The sequence below is a fragment of the Micropterus dolomieu genome, unplaced genomic scaffold (assembly GCF_021292245.1).
Source record: "Micropterus dolomieu isolate WLL.071019.BEF.003 ecotype Adirondacks unplaced genomic scaffold, ASM2129224v1 scaffold_152, whole genome shotgun sequence".
Classification (NCBI taxonomy): domain Eukaryota; kingdom Metazoa; phylum Chordata; class Actinopteri; order Centrarchiformes; family Centrarchidae; genus Micropterus; species Micropterus dolomieu.
Genome location: NW_025744145.1, coordinates 30,341 through 48,572, shown reverse-complemented (window position 1 = coordinate 48,572; position 18,232 = coordinate 30,341). Strand labels below are relative to the sequence as shown.

General features: G+C 40.5%; 1 protein-coding gene across 4 annotated transcripts; it reads left to right on the top strand.

Moving 5' to 3' along the window:
• The first annotated feature begins 3,435 nt into the window (after positions 1–3,435).
• acvrl1 (activin A receptor like type 1) lies at positions 3,436–15,513 on the top strand. Of its 4 annotated transcripts, XM_046043275.1 has the most exons (11): positions 3,436–4,095; positions 4,179–4,239; positions 9,109–9,180; positions 9,537–9,773; positions 10,177–10,382; positions 10,493–10,592; positions 10,682–10,828; positions 10,965–11,240; positions 11,441–11,638; positions 13,008–13,138; positions 14,398–15,513. In XM_046043275.1, the coding sequence occupies exons 3-11, from the start codon at positions 9,111–9,113 to the stop codon at positions 14,542–14,544; spliced, it is 1,512 nt and encodes a 503-aa protein (XP_045899231.1). In that variant the 5' UTR covers positions 3,436–4,095; positions 4,179–4,239; positions 9,109–9,110; the 3' UTR covers positions 14,545–15,513. The 4 variants fall into 4 exon arrangements, with proteins under 4 accessions (XP_045899231.1, XP_045899230.1, XP_045899229.1 ...); XM_046043274.1 differs by lacking the exon at positions 4,179–4,239 and having other exon boundaries at positions 3,437–4,095; XM_046043273.1 differs by lacking the exons at positions 3,436–4,095; positions 4,179–4,239 and adding an exon at positions 6,713–6,758.
• The last annotated feature ends 2,719 nt before the right edge of the window (positions 15,514–18,232 follow it).

The window sequence follows — 18,232 nt, the reverse complement described above, 5'->3', positions numbered from 1 at the left end:
ATTATAAAACAAATAGACACTTTTTAGTAAACCCTTAAGGGAATAGGGCTGTGTGGCTCTTTGAACCGCAGAGATTAGTAAATATCAGTGCTGATTGAGAAAAAAGAACAACAATATGTTCTCTTTTCTACTTGACAGCTGATGTGAGAGCTTCCAGCTGTTTCTTCAGCCGTAAGCCAAAAACGGAGAGATTACAGAGCCTGAGAACAAGGAGGGGAATTTTATATTACAGATACGAAGACATCTCTCTCAGGCTCTGCTGAATGAAGTGCTTTCACACAGCAGAGTCTGTCTGGCATCCAAGAGACAACTGTATTTGCCATTTAAGACACACACAGACTGCCACAACTGCTGTAACAGAAAGGCACTTGAGTATGGGATTAGAACAGTCTCACAAATATTTATAAATGTCAATATACGTAACTCGTAAAACACAATGCACAAATAAAATAAAACAGAAGAAGAAGAATGCCAAGTGCTGTCACGGGTTGCCTGTTTGTGAAGTGAGAGGGTGGAGGCAGCATGGCTAGCTGAGTAGCAGCTACCATGCTACAATATTCACAGACATAACAACTGTGTGCCTTCTATCATTCTACAAATAACGATGACACCTAAGTGCAGAAAAAAGGAAAAAATGTTTCTTCTGCGGAGACAGAAACTTTACTTAATGGAGTTTAGTTAAGGTGTTAGTAGTGGGAATGTCAGTCCAACCGTAACCGGCTGCCACCGAGTACTTACTGCACGGTCCGGAATCAAACCAGCAACCTCAGGTACGGGACGTGGACACGCTGACGAGGATGCCAAAACCCACAGACCCTGTCGGACGCCAGTGCGTCTCTTAAGGTGTCGGGAAGTGAGGTTTACTCACTGCACAGCCTCGCTGGCTTCCGTTACACATGGCACCAGTGCAATTTATGCTGTATGTGCAGAAGAAAGAACTGAAATAAAAAGAAATTGTTTGATCTGTTAGTGGATGCCAAAAAACAACTGTCTGCTGCCTGCCATACTATTACAGCCCCGGGAGGGTCAGGTTATTGTCTAAACAACAGACACTGATGAGCACATTGGAGCCATGATTGCAGAGGTTTCTCTCCGTCAAAGTTGCAGTCTAGACAATGACCTACCAGAGCCAGGTCATGTGGTCCCCCCAGCCAGCAGTTCACCATGCTCAGGATGTGATTCTGTGCATTACATAGCCTATTACACTCATTGGCCACTTTAGTAGGTACACCTTGCTAGTACAGAGTTGGACTCCCTTTTGCCTTCAGAACTGCCTTAATTCTTTGTGGCATACTTTCATCAGAGACTTTGGTCCATATTGACAGAATAGCATCACGCAGTTGCTGCAGATTTGTCAGCTGCACATCCATGATGCAAATCTCCAATTCCATCCCAAAGGTGCTCTATTGGATTAAGGATTAAGGAATTGCATCTGGTGGAGGCCACTGGAGTATAATGAACTCATGTTCAAGAAACCAGTTTGAGATGATTTGAGCTTTGTGAAATGTTGCATTATCTTGCTGGAAGTAGCCATCAGAAGATGGGTACACTGTGGTCATAAAGGGATGGACATGGTCAGCAATAGTACTCAGGTAGGCTGTTGCTCAGTTGGTACTAAGCGGCCCAAAGTGTGCCAAGAAACTATCCCACACCATTACACTACCACCAGCCTCTACCGTTAATACAAGGCAGGATGGATCTATGCTTTCTTGTGGTTTAAGCCTAATTCTGACCCTACCATCTGAATGTTGCAGCTGAAATTAATCAGACCCGGCAACGTTTTTCCAATCTTCTATTGTCCAATTTTGGAGAGCCTGCGCAAATTGTAGCCTCAGTTTCCTGTTCTCAGCTGACAGAAGTGGCTCCTGGTGTGGTCTGTAGCCCATCTGCTTCAAGGTTCAACGTGTTGTGCGTTCAGAGATGGTATCCTGCATACCTTACAATTAGTTATTTGAGTTACTGTTGCCTTTCTGTCATCTCGTCTGCCCATTCTCCTCTGACATCAACAAGGCATTTTTGTCCACACAACTGCCGCTCACTGGATATTTTCTCTTTTTTAGACCATTCTCTGTAAACCAAAGTGATGGTTGTGCGTGAAAATCCCAGTAGATCAGCAGTTTACTGAAATACTCAGACCATTTACATTTATCCGACGCTTTCCAAAGCAACTTACAATTGCTATACATATCAGAGGTTGCACGCCTCTGGAGCAACTAGGGGTTAAGTGTCTTGCTCAGGGACACAGTGGTGGATGGGTCACAGTGGGGAATTGAACCCGGGTTTCTCACACCAAAGGCATGTGTCTTATCTATTGTGCCATCACCAGCCCGTCTGGCACCAACAACCATGCCACGTTCAAAGTCACCTAAATCTCCTTTCTTCCCCATTCTGATGCTCGGTTTGAACTTCAGCAAGTTGCCTTGGCCATGTCTACATGCATAAAAGCATTGAGCTGCTAACATCTAATTGGCTGATTAGCTATTTGTGTTAACAAGCAATTGAACAGGTGTACCTAATAAAGCTGTCGGTTAATACTGAATTAAATTGTTTTCTTTTGTGCCTTGATGCACACATATGAGTACAGTTGATTGCTTATAGGCTAGTCCAGGAATGAAATAAAAATCCCTTTTTATATGGAGTGGAATGTCCTGTGGTGTTAACTGGATGATACCCTGGACAACTCTGGGGAACGCACAACTAACAGTGGACTGCGGATACGCCAGACCTATCACCAATCTCTCTCTGGAGGGTCCCACTACCCAAGAAAACGATAGCAGTAAAAACAGTCTCAAAAGGATCCACACAAATACTTGGAGATTCACAAATACAAATTTCCATTGAAAAAAGTTAATGTAGAAATCATGATATAGGCCTAAGGGTTGTAAATTAGACTCACAGATACGGATCCAGATTTACAGATACAAATCACTTTGGGACAAATGGACTAGGAAGTCGGAGAAATCTTGTGCCCACCAGTTAAAGCGGTTATAGTCACTATCAACTTAAAAGTATCTGAAATGTTTAGAACCTGTTTCTGCTTCCCAAAAGTGGGCAAGAAAATCAGATATTGCAGCTTTAACATTTGAACCAAACAGTTATTGCATAATAGCTACTGGATTTTTAAGTAAGAGTAGTACACATACTATTATTGATGATTTTAACAAGGTAATTAGACTTGGGGAATAAAAAATATCAGAGCAAAGTGATTTTTATGTTTGGAGGGGGTCCCTGCATGATAGAGCCCCCATTGACATTTTAACTTGGCGTCTGTGAGATGCTAAGTAGATCTTGTTATTACTCACAGAAATGTTATTGTATCATAGGGGTCTTTGAAGCACATTCTTGACAGTGCAGTGTATACACCAGTCCACAGGGGGAAAAGGAAAATGAGAGGTTCAGCGAGCAACAGGAAAACCGCTATGAGAACACATTCCAGGCAGAGCAGACTGTACGGGACAATAAGGGGTGGGACAAAACTCCAGATAGCCTACTATTTAAAAATATGTAATCTTGCCTTCAGATCAGGACCATAGACAACAACAAAAAACTTTCTTGCTTAATGGGAAAGAACTTTCAGAAAGCCTTCACTTGTGAAGCGGAAGGAGGCTGGTCTGATTCTAAACCGACGACGATGGCTCGTGTTGTCGGTTTATCAGCACAGTGTTGATTAGGACCGATAGTCCTACCTGGTTGTGGTCCTGCCAGGACATAACTGCCGTTTCCTTTTTTTTCTCCTTCTTTTCACATTTAGATAAACGTGTTGCTAAACGAGTGAACAGTTTTCAATTTTTGGAGCAAAAGGGAGAAAAACTGCGGGCGAACTTTTCTCAGAAACGGCGGTCGGTCATCACCGAAGCAGGAAAGGATGTGAGCTCTCTCTCTCTCTCTCTCTGGTTAAACATCTGCAATTGCGCCGTTTAGACGAAAAGTAAAAACTTTTTAGGCTACTCCACTGTTGAAATGGATCCAGCTGTGTTTTAAACGTGACTTCAAATAGCCTACCTTACCCCACGGAGGGAGACGCTTCCAGCTAACTGTGATATGGGAGTCGTGCGGCGTGTGCATCTGTCAAGTTAAAAGGCGAACAGAAAACAGGTAGGTTAATAGTGTAAAACATGGTTTTCTGTCTTGTGCTGTAGGTACTGTGATCCCTTACTAACTCAAGATGTAAATTGCAGATAAACTCACATTTGACAGCGCCACACATCACTCCACGTGTTTCCAGATGTGAACCAACAGGTGTCCAGAAGTAGCCTACCTGACCCAAAGACACATTAACAGCAGTGAACAGGGTTTTGAACTGGATGATGTTCTTACAGCCATCCCATATGTCGTGATTGTTTTCTTATTCAAACGATTATGGCAGCCATAATACATTATGGAACTCTATATTGCACAAAGGAACTGTTACCCATGGTGGAAAGTACAGTAACTTAGCCTACATTTAGTCTAGACTCAAGTAGGCTACTGTGCAAAGCTGAGGTAGCCTATTTGTACTTAACTTGAGTATTTCGATTTGATTCTGCTAAGGCTGATAAATTGGCTGATATTAGCTTGTTGCAGATATATCATGTAACAGCCCTACAGAAATGCAGAATATATATTGAAGGTGATTTAGAAGCAGATACATCATTACAAACAGTAGTTGGAGCACTGACATCTTTATTTATTAACTATAAATAGTCCCACTCAATTCATATCTCAATCATAATTCTTAAAAAAAAATACTTCTAATCAAAAAGGTATGTGATGTGTTTATGTTTAAAATAGACTATTGTGATAGGCTAGTTGTAGCATATTTTTCAAACTCTCAAATATTAAAATCGGTATCAGCCCCAAGAATCCAGCATTGGTCAGGCTATTTACAAGTTACTTTTACAGATTAAGATTTTGCACATAAAACGTGACCATTTTATAAATGAACTGTTTTAGATTTAACAACCCAACAGGATTTAGTAGTTATAGTTAAAATAGCTCCCTCTTGACCAGCCACAGCAATAAACTGTTGCTTTAATGTTGATGAATCATTCAAAAAATGATATAAAAAAACAATAATATAACACTGACATGAGTCATTCTGCTGTATATTACTTTGAGTACTTTTGATATCACAAGCACATTTGGCTATGATATGTATTTTTACTTAAGTATTATTTTGAATGTGGAACTATTGCTTAAGGATCTGAATACTTTTTGCACTTGTACTTTGTGGCAAGAGCCTTTCAAAAACATGTTAAGGTGAAAAGTTCATAGCTCTTGAAATGTGCACACTTGCCATATTTCCTGGAGGCTGCTGTCCTTGACAGCAGGTGTGTGTGACTCATTCTCATAACTCTCTTTTACTTATTTCTTCTTTCTCTTCTTTGTAAGCAAACTGCATGTGTGTCTTTTGTATATTTGTCAGTTTCTTCCCCTGACATGCGTTCATTGTAGGTATGCATGTGAGAGCATGCAGACAGCAACTGAGCCATAAAGCCTGCCAAGCCAAGCTTAGTCTGTGAAATGAAGATACAATCAGTCTGTCGCGGTAACCAGCAGACGGTCACAATCATTGGATTACAGATTTAAGGTTTTTACCACTTAAACCATGCACACAGAACACAAGCATTTTAAATGTGTGGCTAAGTCATTATAAAAGAACTCAATGAGATGTTGTCTTGCCATTTAAACCACATGATAGACACTTTTACAGTAACACTGCTTTAAGTTACTTTCCAGAGACTGTGTTTTAGGGCTTTTTGGCGTGATGAGGCCCAGTGGAGGGGCTGTGGGAGACTGTTGTGCTGTGCCATGCCCCCACCATAACCACACAGTCATCCAGATGGAATGAGAGATCTGCCTTCCCGAGTCAAAGCTCTGTAGATGAGAGGAAGAGATGACAATGGATCTTTTCCCCTTGGGTCACACGGGTGTAGCGTTGGACAGAATGGAGACAAACAGGAGAGAGCTCAGAGAGGAAGTGTGCTGGAGTGTAAAGTCAGGCTGCCTACGATGGAGGACATGATTACTGCTCTCCTCTGTGTCGGGACCCTGTGGATGATTAAAATGATAGCTTGAGAAATAAGACAAAGTCATGCTCCTCCTCTGAGAATAAGTTTATTCTGTGGGTGGAGTTGTGTTTAGGCTATTTCTCCACTGGAGCCACAGATTAACCACCACTGACATGAAGGCTGCGTGATACAGGAAGTACCCTTTTCTGTTTAGTAAAATATGGCTTGTGGTTATACTGAGTTAGACTTGAGTGCTGTGGGTTCTCGCCTGTTGAGCTGGAGACTCACAGCTAACCCCCGGATAGGAAAGTCTAAAGATAGTTTTTTTCAGATGTTTTTTTTATCAGATTTCTCATGTGAAATGGAAATATCCTAATCCGGCAGAGATTACACATTTGATTTGACACTTTGATAAACGTGGGAAACTCCATTCAGAACATGTTCTCATTTACAGGAAAGCCAGCTATGTGTGTTCTTAGGATAAATGCATTTTAAAGAAAACAGGTAACACATGATTGGAAATTAAAGAAAAGCAGACACCAAAAGTGTCAAATCAGAAAAATACAGATTTTCATGCTAAACACCTTCACTCCTCTGGTTTCTCTTCAGTGACATCTGACACAACTTACATAAAACGAAATGACTATGGTAATGTGATGGCTTCCTGTCGTTTGCACTTAAATATATCTACGTAGATGCTTCAAAACTATAGGAGTGGAGGAGGAGTTTTTGCTGACATGTGCAAGTTCCACTGCCAGATGTGTGCAGGTCAGTGGTTACCGTGTATGCTGTGAGAGAAATTAGTTAGCTATTTCTATTACAATACTTGATGATAAAACATGATGTGCTGCTCACTAACAGCAAGCGATGGCTAATCTGTTGCTAGAAATGTGCCCATTTTAGAAATCATACTTTCATTTTTATTTATATATGAATGGGACTGAGCCTGAGTTGTATCAGACTTATTGTTCTACATTATTTTTACGTTTCTAAGTTGTGGGAAGAGACTGTCTAACTGGTGTGGTGTTTTTTTCTCAAGCATAGTAGACTAACAGTGATTCAGTTCGGTCCTCTACTTAGTGCATGCTTTTTTGATTATATGTGTAAGTGCAGTTCTGATCGAGTAACTAATAGCAAAGATTGTACATACAATTGTGCAGTAGTATGAGCCAGACCTGTCCTTATCCTTTAAGCTACAAAATAGCCAAAGTAGCATATAAAGTATAACAATATTGCTAAAAAAAAAACAGTGTAATCTGTGGTTATCTAGTTTTGAGGCAAAATTAGATCTGTAAACCTGTGTAGCCTGTTATACTTCATTGTTCTTTGGGCAGTCACACAGGGGAAAGTGCCAGTGGTAGGTGGCAGCTCTCGGAACCATTTTGTATGCTTTTTGGACTTCAGTTAGCCTCTATGGCAACTGTGTCATGTGTCTGAATGCACACTTGTCCACATTTCTGTCAATCCAATTGCACACATTTTAAGATTTAATATAACCCCCACCTACCTCAGAGGTTGCAGACTAGACCTCAGGCGTTGCATGTTATACAGAACACACAGTGCACTCTAATGATGTAAGAAGTTGCCAGTAGGCCCAGATAAATCCAGAGTCTCATAGAAACTAAAGAGGCCTAACCACATTAACCAGTTTAACTGCTCCTACCTCTCAACACCTCTTAAACAACAGCATTTCCAAAAGTTCCCCCTTCACCATTGTCGAAATGATGGTGAAGAAAGACATTACATTTACTCATTTGGCAGACGCCTATATTCAAGGCGACTTACATTTGAAGAATAACATATGAGCATCAACAGAGCATCAATACAGCACGATATCTTCAAGTGACAATACATACTAGTAAGGGCAGCAATAACTACTAGTAAGAGCAAATAGCTCGTATGACATTAATGGGGTACCTAGGGAAAGAAGTAAGAGTTAACAAAAAAGAAAAGAGCACAGGAAGTGCATGTCAGAGGTTAGGGGTTAGAGATGTTATAAGTGTTTTCGGAAGAAATGAGTTTTCAAGAGCTTCAGGAGGTTAGAGAAGGACACCCCTGCTCTGATGCAGGTAGCTCATTCCACCATCGTGGTGTCACAGATGAGAACAGCCGGGACTGAGATTGCTGAGACCTGAAAAGACCTCAGGGTGGGTGCTTGTGTTATTATGTGCTTGTTTGCTTTTTTTGGATAAAAAAAGTAAAAGTCTTGTAAATAAATCACCATTTTTGGAATATATATAATTCCTTGGTAACAAACAAAGGGAGATAAGAGATCGCGAAAAGAGAAAGTAAATCACAAGGCATAGAATCTATATTGTGCTTTTAGTCATAGCTTATTTTTAAGCATATTTAGCAAAGTATATCTGGCAATTCGATAAACAAAATATGATCTGTTACTGTAGATATGTATACAATGTTTTGCTTTTAAAAACCTTTAACTACATTTTGTCACTTTTTACTAATATTCTAAATTAAATGTAGCATGTCTAAGCTCACCTGGGTGTCAAGTTACAAACTACAATGTGCTTCAGAAGTGCGAAAGGCCGAGTTGAGTATGACGACACTCCCGCTTGCGTGACCCTCAGGATTGCAGCTCTAAACAATGAGCAGACCCGAGTCTCGCCGGCCAGCCGGGTGGGGCCACTCAATGGCAGGAAGCATAGCCATCAATATTTACTCTGTGAGCAGGGTAGTCGAGGAGTCGACAGGCCTGGAGCCTAGGCACACACAGCCTCAGCACACATGCACAAACTCTCTGGACTGCTGTTACAGTCTCCTTCCCCTAAGACCCCTTTTCCCACCCAATGCAATTACAACACAGGCAGACAGGCTGGGCCCTTGGACTGTTGTTGTTTGACCTCATAGCTTCCTCTGCCAAAGAGCTCGGGCTTTAACCACTGTTCGACTCCTGATAGAAACCAATATTAAGTTACAGCCTGTTAATTTCAATCACATTAAAATGTCACAGTTAAAATGTCAGGGAAATCGCCTTATTTTGCCATTATGCTCTAAATTAAATCTCTGTCATTATGACAGTTCCTAAGAAAGAGAACTTTAATTGTATCATCATTGCTTCATTATATTCATCATTACTCATTATTCTGCTCCTGTTTAACAGAGATGGGCGGCTGTGCTCTGCTCAAAGTGGTGCTAGTTGGGGCACTTCTGTGGATTTCTGCAATCCATGCAGGTGAGTTAATGGTCAGTGTTGTAAAGAGCATTCACTAGGCACTGCACTAATCACTAGTGCTGCAGCTTGCGCATAGACTGTATGGTTCAGTCTCAAAGTCCTCACCAACACTGTGTAAACCCAGTGTAAAACAATGGGGAGCTATTTCCAACAAGCTCAGGCAGGCAGAGTGTACGCTGCCTTCCTGGCATGAAACATGGAAAAGTAAATGAGTGTCTGGAGAAGACAGTATTTTGTCCCAGATCAGTCACATTTGAAAAGGTTTCATAGCTTGTTATTGACTGGTGCAATCATATTTGCACATGCATGTATGCAGCCTGTTTCACACTGTCTTTGTGTACTTCCTCGTGCCACAGACTCAGAAGACGATGGGAAGCTGCTGTGCACATGCGAGAATGTCAAAGGCACATGCGTGAATGGAACTTGCAGAGGAGACATCTGCTTCTACACGTGGGTGCAAGGCTTTGAAGAGAGGGGCTGCTTCTCCGCAGCTAACTACAGGGAGCAGTGCTTCACCTCCTTTGATCGCTTCTTTGTCCATTGCTGCAAAGAAAACCATTGCAACGCCTTCACCACACCACCTCCAAATATCAGTCAGTACCTGAAGCCACTGATTTACAATACTTTAACATCACATCCATGAATCTTGTAGAGCCACTGTGGTACTGAGCATAGTTTAGTGTAGTTTTGGTCACCTCAGGCTCATGCCACAGTTCAGTGCACACTCAGCATTACTTTGTAGTCATGGGATTCAAAGCTTCCTTCTATATAGTAACTGCTTCCCCCTAGTGGTCAGTTGGAGCAAAATGAAACTGCGTTGGATTGATGATTGCACTGAATGTCATGCTGTTAGCGTGTTTACCTTAAATCAAAAACAATTCTAAACTAAAACCTCTCCTTCTGAATGTACTGAAATGTTCTCAACTGGTTTCACAAACCCAAAAGTGTTTCTGTATGTGTTTATGTGTGTGTACCTGAATGCTTACATGTATCCAGATGGAGAGCCGACAACAACGCCTCCAGAAGTCAATCGTCCGGAGCTGTGGATTGCGGTGTCTTTGCTGCTGTTATTCATGACTGCCATTGTGTGTGGCGTGGTGCTGTTCCTGCGCTTCCGGCATGCACACTGCAAACCGAAAAATACTGATGAGCGTAATGTCACCTTGCTCAAGGTCCCTAATGGAGATGACCCCACATATGGCGTAAGAGACATCTAATGCTTGACATAAGACCCAATACTGTGAAAAGATGTTCAAGTTTTTGAGTTCTCACATATGGATTGTTTCTGTGTCTCTGTCTCTTTTTTTTTCAGGATATCTTCGATGAGTTTTGTACATCAGGGAGTGGGACAGGCCTGCCGTATCTGGTTCAAAGGACTATGGCCAGACAGATCTCACTTGTCGAGTGTGTCGGTCAGTCTCCTTCCTCACTGCTGATTCTCGTCTATGTCCTGTTTTATCGATTTCTTTGCAGTTGTGTAATTGTGTCACCCTGTTTCCAGGTAAAGGCAGGTATGGGGAGGTGTGGAGGGGAACTTGGATGGGGGAGAGTGTGGCTGTCAAGATCTTCTCCTCTAGGGACGAGCAGTCCTGGTTCAGAGAGACAGAAATCTACAATACTGTACAGCTGCGACATGACAACATACTGGGTATGGCAGCAGATTAAAGTTCCAAGGAAGTTATTCAAGTTATTGCGTTTCCTTTGCAGAGAAATGTCAGTGTCATTTCAGAAAGCATCAGCTAAAAGACATATATTGATATAGTGATCTCCTATTCTGGCTTTAGGTTTCATAGCCTCTGACATGACATCAAAGAATTCCAGCACCCAGCTGTGGCTCGTCACGCACTTTCATGAGCTGGGCTCGCTCTACGACTTCCTGCAGAACACCATCTTGGAGCCCGAGAGCTGCCTGAGGATGTGCTTGTCTGTGGCCTGTGGCCTGGTCCACCTCCACACTGAGATTGTCAGCTCCCAGGAAAAGCCAGCCATCGCCCACAGAGACCTGAAAAGCCGAAACATCCTTGTGAAGCGTAACGGACAGTGCTGCATCGCTGACCTAGGTGAGGGCTGTGTAGACAGCAAAATCACAATTAATCCGCGAGACTTCCAGTTGTATCTTTTAAAAGCTTCTGCTAAGCTACTATTAATGTGTTGCGACAAAACAGCTATTTCATGTTCATTTTGATCATTTCTATTAAAATTGGTGATTCACTGTCAATTAAAAAGTTGTATTTGTGCTCTCTGCCTGCTCACTCCTCAGGTTTGGCTGTGATACACTCTCAGTCCCATGACTACCTCGATGTGGGCAACAACCCTCGTGTGGGGACCAAGCGCTACATGGCCCCTGAGGTGCTGGATGAGACTATTCGCATGGACGTCTTTGAATCCTACAAGCAAACTGACGTCTGGGCCCTGGGCCTGGTCTTCTGGGAAATTACCCGCAGGACCGTTGTCAACGGTAAGGAGACAGCCTATTAGGATGTTGTGCCTTTACAGTCATTTGTAGAGATATTTGGATATTCTAGTTTTAACCTATGTAAACTTCAGGAAAAGAATAGTACACTGTGTCGGTACATATCAATGGATATTTTTTAAGTTCATGTATTACCCGTCCACTCAAATGCGTTGTCTTTGTCATGTCTGCATGGCTCTGGTAAAGTATACATAAGAGGCAGTTAGTCCCATGTCTCTCAGCACTCCAGTGTTTTCCTAGTCTGTGTCTGTCTCTACTATCCTCTCTCATGATTAGCACTGCAGTAATTATAAACAGTCTTATCTGGTGTCAGCACTCACTTGTACATAGTCCAGATGCCCGTGCACACAATTTGTAGATGCAAGCACGCGTCCGTGCACAACGACCACTCGCGCACACACATGCACAAACACACTTAGTCCAGATAGATAGACATTCAGAACTTTGTGTGCATTTGTGTTCTCACACAAACAGCCATACACACATGCACACACAAAGCTGGCCTTACAGATCTCCATCCCAGTGTAGTTGCCAGAGAATTTATATTTTTCCCTGCTCTCTTGTTTAGTCAAACATACTTCATAACATTCCCACTACAGTCTCAATTTCCAAGTGTGCTATTTCAGGCCTCGTACGAAGACAAATTTATGTTTTGAAAATGTATGTATTTAACATTACAGTCTGTATTTCTGAATCCTACAACCAAGACTCTGCTCCCAGTGTGACACAGGACAGGTAGAGACAGAGCTGCACTTTCTAACCTCAAGCCCTAAATACAAAACACTAAGACAAAAAAACTTGGCAAACATTTCCCAAATATTCCCTGAATTCGAATTCTTATCACACACACAGAAACTCCCCTATTTACTGGGAGAAATGCCCAAATGTGAAATAATTGCTACAGCCAGTGGAAACTGATAAATAATTGTACAAATTTTCAGATTATTATTATTTTGATTGTTTGATATTTTAGTAATTGTTTTGTTTTTAAATTTCACATTTGATACTGACTTCTTTTTTTTAATTATTATTATTATTATTATTTTATTTTTTTATTTTTTTTATTGTATTTTTTATCTATTAATATACACACACACGTTTACAGTATTATCTATTTATTTTATTTAAATTTTTAATATATTTTTATTTTTCTAACACACACACCCACGCTTTAATTACTTGTTTAATGAAATGTACAGGGTTGATTATTCATATGTAGTTTGTATGATGCTTTGGCAATATTGTCAAAGCTAATTTGAATTTGAATTTGAATTTGATTGTTGAAAGTTTAGTTGTTGTTATTCTGCTGAACTGGAGAAGAAACAGCACACTGAGTCTTTTTTTGTTTTTTTAGGGATCGTGGAAGAGTACCGTCCTCCCTTCTTTGACCTGGTGCCCTCAGATCCCAGCTTTGAGGAGATGAAGAAGGTGGTGTGTGTGGACCAGCAGAGGCCCAGCCTGCACAACAGGCTCCATTCCCATCCTGTAGGCCATCTGATGACACACACATACACACACACATATATATAAATCAGACACAGACCCTGCATATAGATATATATATATATATATGCAGGGTCTGTGTCTGATTTAAATATAAATGTAAATGCAGGTTCTGAAATTTTATCACTCACAAAGTCACTTTTGAAATGCATTACATGAAGGAATAACTTTCAGCTCATTTAGGCATCATTAATGTAAATAACGTTGTCATTATTGTTCGATATATTTACACAAAAACATTACATGCATGTTCGCATGCACCCAAGGACCCATGTCTTTCAGTACATAACAATCAGTCCATCTTACTTAACCAGGTGTAAAAGAGGCACGATCAATTTATTATGATTACTTTATATGTCAGCCATGACAAGAAGAAAGCAGATTAGAAAGGGACAGAAGTCAATGGGTTGCTGGATGAGTAATGGAGGAGAAGAAGTATCATATTGTAATAATTTCACACAAAGATAATTTGAGAGTCATGGCATGGCATGAAATAATATCATATAATATGATCAGGAACCGACAGAAGACAAGGAACACAAATTTCACCACAGTTTATTACACAGCCATTGGTCAATACAAAACCCACAGTTCAACCACCAGTGAATGAGTCCTTATCTGAACAAAACAGCAAGAGAACAAAAAAACTCAGTTTCAATACAATAGTAGGCCAACCAAAATAAAACGTCTAACAGGCAAGCTTAGTGCTTCTCCGATAACACTGGAGTTACGTCCCGTAGTCGAGCCGGTGCTGCTAGCTAGCTAACCGCACGTCACACAGGACGGACTGGGGCTATTCCACTGGTGAGTTTTGTTTGAATTGCGGTATAGATATTCCCTGAGCTGACTGCTGGGTGCCAAAACTTTAGCACATGTGTCTATCTGTTCTGTGCTTGCCCTGTCCTCCAAAGTGGCAGCTGGCCTGACAAATTCTGTTGCCACTGGCAACAATTTACTCAACTATTTGGCGGCTGGCAGGTGCTAATTTTCAGACCCTGCATACATGCACACACACACAAGTGCAATTATATTGTGTATTGTGTCTGATAAAAATCTCAGTTTTGCCTGATAAAAAGGCACGTAAGCAAACACATAAACATATACACTCATAAATGGGTAAACATAGAGCCCATACTCTATAGAAGACATAATAACAGCCTTATATTACTTAAACAGAAACAGTATGGGGCACATGTTACCTTCTAATGTGATGTATGTTACATTTGTCTCTGTGTGTCCAGATCCTGTCGGCCATTGTGAAAATCATGAAGGAGTGTTGGTACCAGAACCCACCAGCCCGCCTCACAGCTCTGCGGGTGAGGAAAACACTCTCCAAACTGGACCATGACAGTGACTTCAGCATCGAGAAACTCAAGCAGGACGTCTAAACCCGGAGCACCAGGATGAAACAGGGACACAAGATTGAAAACGCCTGAAAGGATTTTGTACCACATTCCAACAGGACGAGGTGCATCTCATTAGCATATTTTGAGCTAATGACTCACACATTATATTAAAACCATATGACTTTGAGCGGTAGTGTCTAGACTGGGTCGCACCCAAGGCTATGTTTTTTTTATGTGTGTGTAGCCTAATTTTCATCTGCCATATTTCTAGTGCCTCAAACCAAGAGGCCCCAAAAAGAAAACTATTAAGATCAAGGTAGATCAAGGTATTTTTCTTTTTGTAATGTTCAGCTAATAAAAGTTTAAATAAGACATTTCTACAGCAGGATGATTAACCGAATAATTCACAGGCTGTTATACACACACAGGGTTTTAGTCATTATTGTCTAAATCCCTCATCTCCATGACGAAAAGGAAAATCTAGCATAGCACAAGTACTCATCGTCTTAGCGAGTGGAGGAATATGTCATCCTGGACTGATAAACAGCAAAATTGCACTTGTGGTTTTTCCCATAATGACTAAAGCTACTGAAAGTCATGGAGAACACGAAGGCCTTAGTGTTCATTTACTTTGAATGCTGAAAGTATTTAAGTAATTACATGCTCATACCAAGCGCATTACCTGTTGTGTAAGCATATTTAACTTATATAGAATGAACATTTATTATCTGCACACAGACACGTTGAGGTATTTAGTTGTACATATTCTAACAACATGGACGCTGTTGTCTTGTATCACCATTGGGTTTATTGTAAATATATTTCAAAGGGTGTATTATTTTCTATTATTCAACCATGAGACACATTTTATATACTTTTTTTTTTTACAACACAACTTTTTTCAAATTATTTTTTTACATTTTACAAATGTACCCTCACCCTTACTATGGTCAGTAAAGGAATTCACAAATGCAATATTGTATATGTTGAATAAAGGATTGTATTTTTGAACCATTTGTGCCATAGATACTATTTTGTACCACGATTGTTTTCACTTCTCTCATTGACCAGTAGAGGTCATCACATAATAGACAAACATACAGTGCTGCAGCTTACCTTGGGAGGTTTGTGGTGTAATCTGTTTGGCAGTTGTGTTTTCATTTGCATTGCCTCACCTTAAAATGATTAAATAAGAAAGTTAGGACCAATATTTCATCATTACACTGAAATTAGTCAGGAGAAGGTGGGGGATGGATGATTTTACAGGAGTAATATACAACATCATATTTAAACCACCATTATATGCCCACATAACATTTGCATTAAGATAAGATAACATATTCACATTTTATCTCGGTCATGCTAGTGAGATGCTAATCCAGAAAATGTAAATAGACGAATGTAAGACAAGCCTGACTGAATGGGGACATGAGAAAACAGAAAAATAGTAGCAATTGATGTGATATTCAGATGAGTCACAAATTTAACCATAACAATTTAGTTTTAGCTTTAATCAGCAACTAGCAACTGTAGTGTACAATCAGTACACTACAGTACTGTAGTGATCTAACACTTTGTCTAGAAAAAAGTATTTTGCGTTACCAATCATCTGGTGGGAAAATGTGTTCAAACCGAAATATAAAAGCAACAAGTTTTAGGAGCAGAATGTCACACTGTCACAAAGAACACAAAATGTCCAGCAAGAGTCAAAATTGCCAAGAACATTGCCCAGTGGTTGGTGAAAATAATTGTATCCGCGCTGTCCCCTTCGTGTAATATCTGCATGCCAATGTTTTGTTTTTGTATCTTGTCCTGCTCGCTCTTCCTTTATCTGTTCGTGTGTGTCTATGTGAGTGTGTGTGGAAGTGTTTTCTGTCTGCCTGGTTGTTGAACAAACTCCAGAGAGATAATACTCCCTCAAAGCCCCAGTCTGTCTGGTCAGTCAGATGAAGAGCTGGTTATTTTTAACGCTGCGGGGGTGGGGGTGGGGGGGTTGTTCAAGTATCAGAGAGGCCAAACTCCCTCTCTGTGAGTGCAGAAGCCCATCTCACTTCCCCCTGTTTCCCTCCTCTGGGTATTCTTTTTCACAGTGGGATCATTCCAAATGGCTTGGTAGAGACAGAGGGATTTGTTCAGCAGACAACGTCCACTGAGGAAATGTGGAGATAAATTGGACAGGGCTGATAATGGACAGATATAAAACCACAGAGGAGACTATGCAGACACAATTAGGCTTGAGGATAGAGCAGTGAGAGTGGTGGCAAAAGGACAGGTGATAAAAGAAAGCACAAATCAAGTCCCAAATGTACCTGGTTACAGCCTGACTCACATCTTCCTGCGATGACCACATGTGGTGGCAGCTGGATGTGTTAGAAGGGTACAGACTGGCCGGATCCCCTAAGCGAAAACCCTGAATAGGTCCAATGGGTCCTGGACCAAAACACCTTTAGCAATCTTTAGATGACTGATTATTTTACACTCTCTAGCTAAAAACTGCAATCCGATACAGCAGCTGATACTGAATCTGAGATAAACTGGAACAATAAGGGATACAATGTGACAGACATCTTTTTTTTGTGCAGCATTAAGGCAAATTGGTCTTACAGATTTTGACTAGGGGAGCTGATGGAAGTAGAGATTAGACAGTTGCAGTGCCCCAAAGCTGTAGTATCAATAAAGGACTTGTTTGAGAACAGATCTTTCTGTATGGATGGATAGACATGTATTTGTCATAGTCTGACTAGCCTAATAATGGTACTGCCAGGACAAATGCAGAGAGTCCCATAGTCACCTGCTGTGCATGTAAGGCATATCATTTGACCGCTGCCTTCTAACTTATACTCATAATAAGAGAAATGGTGTTGTAGTCACTCACAGTCACATTGGATTCCTCCACCATTTGCATTAGAGGATTATATCTTGCCTGACTTCAGATGTCTGCTTTGAATGTAGACATAGTTGAAATTAGAGTCATGAGTGTGGTGACTGACCCTGTGAACACATTTGGATGTTATCAGTCATCAGATTTGTTTTTTAACACAGATATTTTATCTCATAAAAAGAGACATTTCACGATTTTGTGTTTTCATTGAGAATGCCAGACGAAGATGGACAGTAGGACCCAATTTAATCCCTGAATACATTTTTATTTCTTAAAAGATCAGTCACCAAGTGATAATTTAACTTAATCAAAACTGTATTAACCCAAGCAGATGAAATTGATGCTACCACCGTATATTGTTGCTGTTTGTTTCATGCCTTGACAGCAATAAACAGATTGGAAATGACTAAATGTACCCGACAAGTTTAGTCTGACATAATCTTTAGGAATAAAAATATTGTAAAATCATAGTAACTAAAACAACAAATAATCCAGAGAAGTAGTCATTGTTTGTTTTTTTTCTGATAAAATGCTGGCTGAATTCAGATTATTATGACTGCTATTCTGAAGGGAAAACAACAAAAATGTGTGATTATTTTCATAGTTTTCTCATTTTTAAAACGTTATCTTTATGAGAAAACAAATTTCTTATGCCATAAAACAGATATTTTCTAAATGTGACATTTTCAGTAATAACAGTGGAATGTGGCCAGTTACACCCAGTTTTCCCGGAATATATTTTTTGTTTCAAATGGCTCAGTGACTAATAGCAAGGTCTTAGTCATAACAAAATAAACCAAGAATGCCAAAACTAATTTAAACTTAATTTACCCAGCATATTAAGTCTGA

Bases quoted from the DNA above. Each gene is read 5' to 3' on its own strand.
- acvrl1 (XM_046043273.1), top strand. From the start codon at position 6,728: ATGTGCAAGTTCCACTGCCAGATGTGTGCAG. The intron at 6,759-9,108 runs GTCAGTGGTTAC...CCTGTTTAACAG, and splicing joins CCACTGCCAGATGTGTGCAG to AGATGGGCGGCTGTGCTCTG. The intron at 10,593-10,681 runs GTCAGTCTCCTT...CCCTGTTTCCAG, and splicing joins CTCACTTGTCGAGTGTGTCG to GTAAAGGCAGGTATGGGGAG.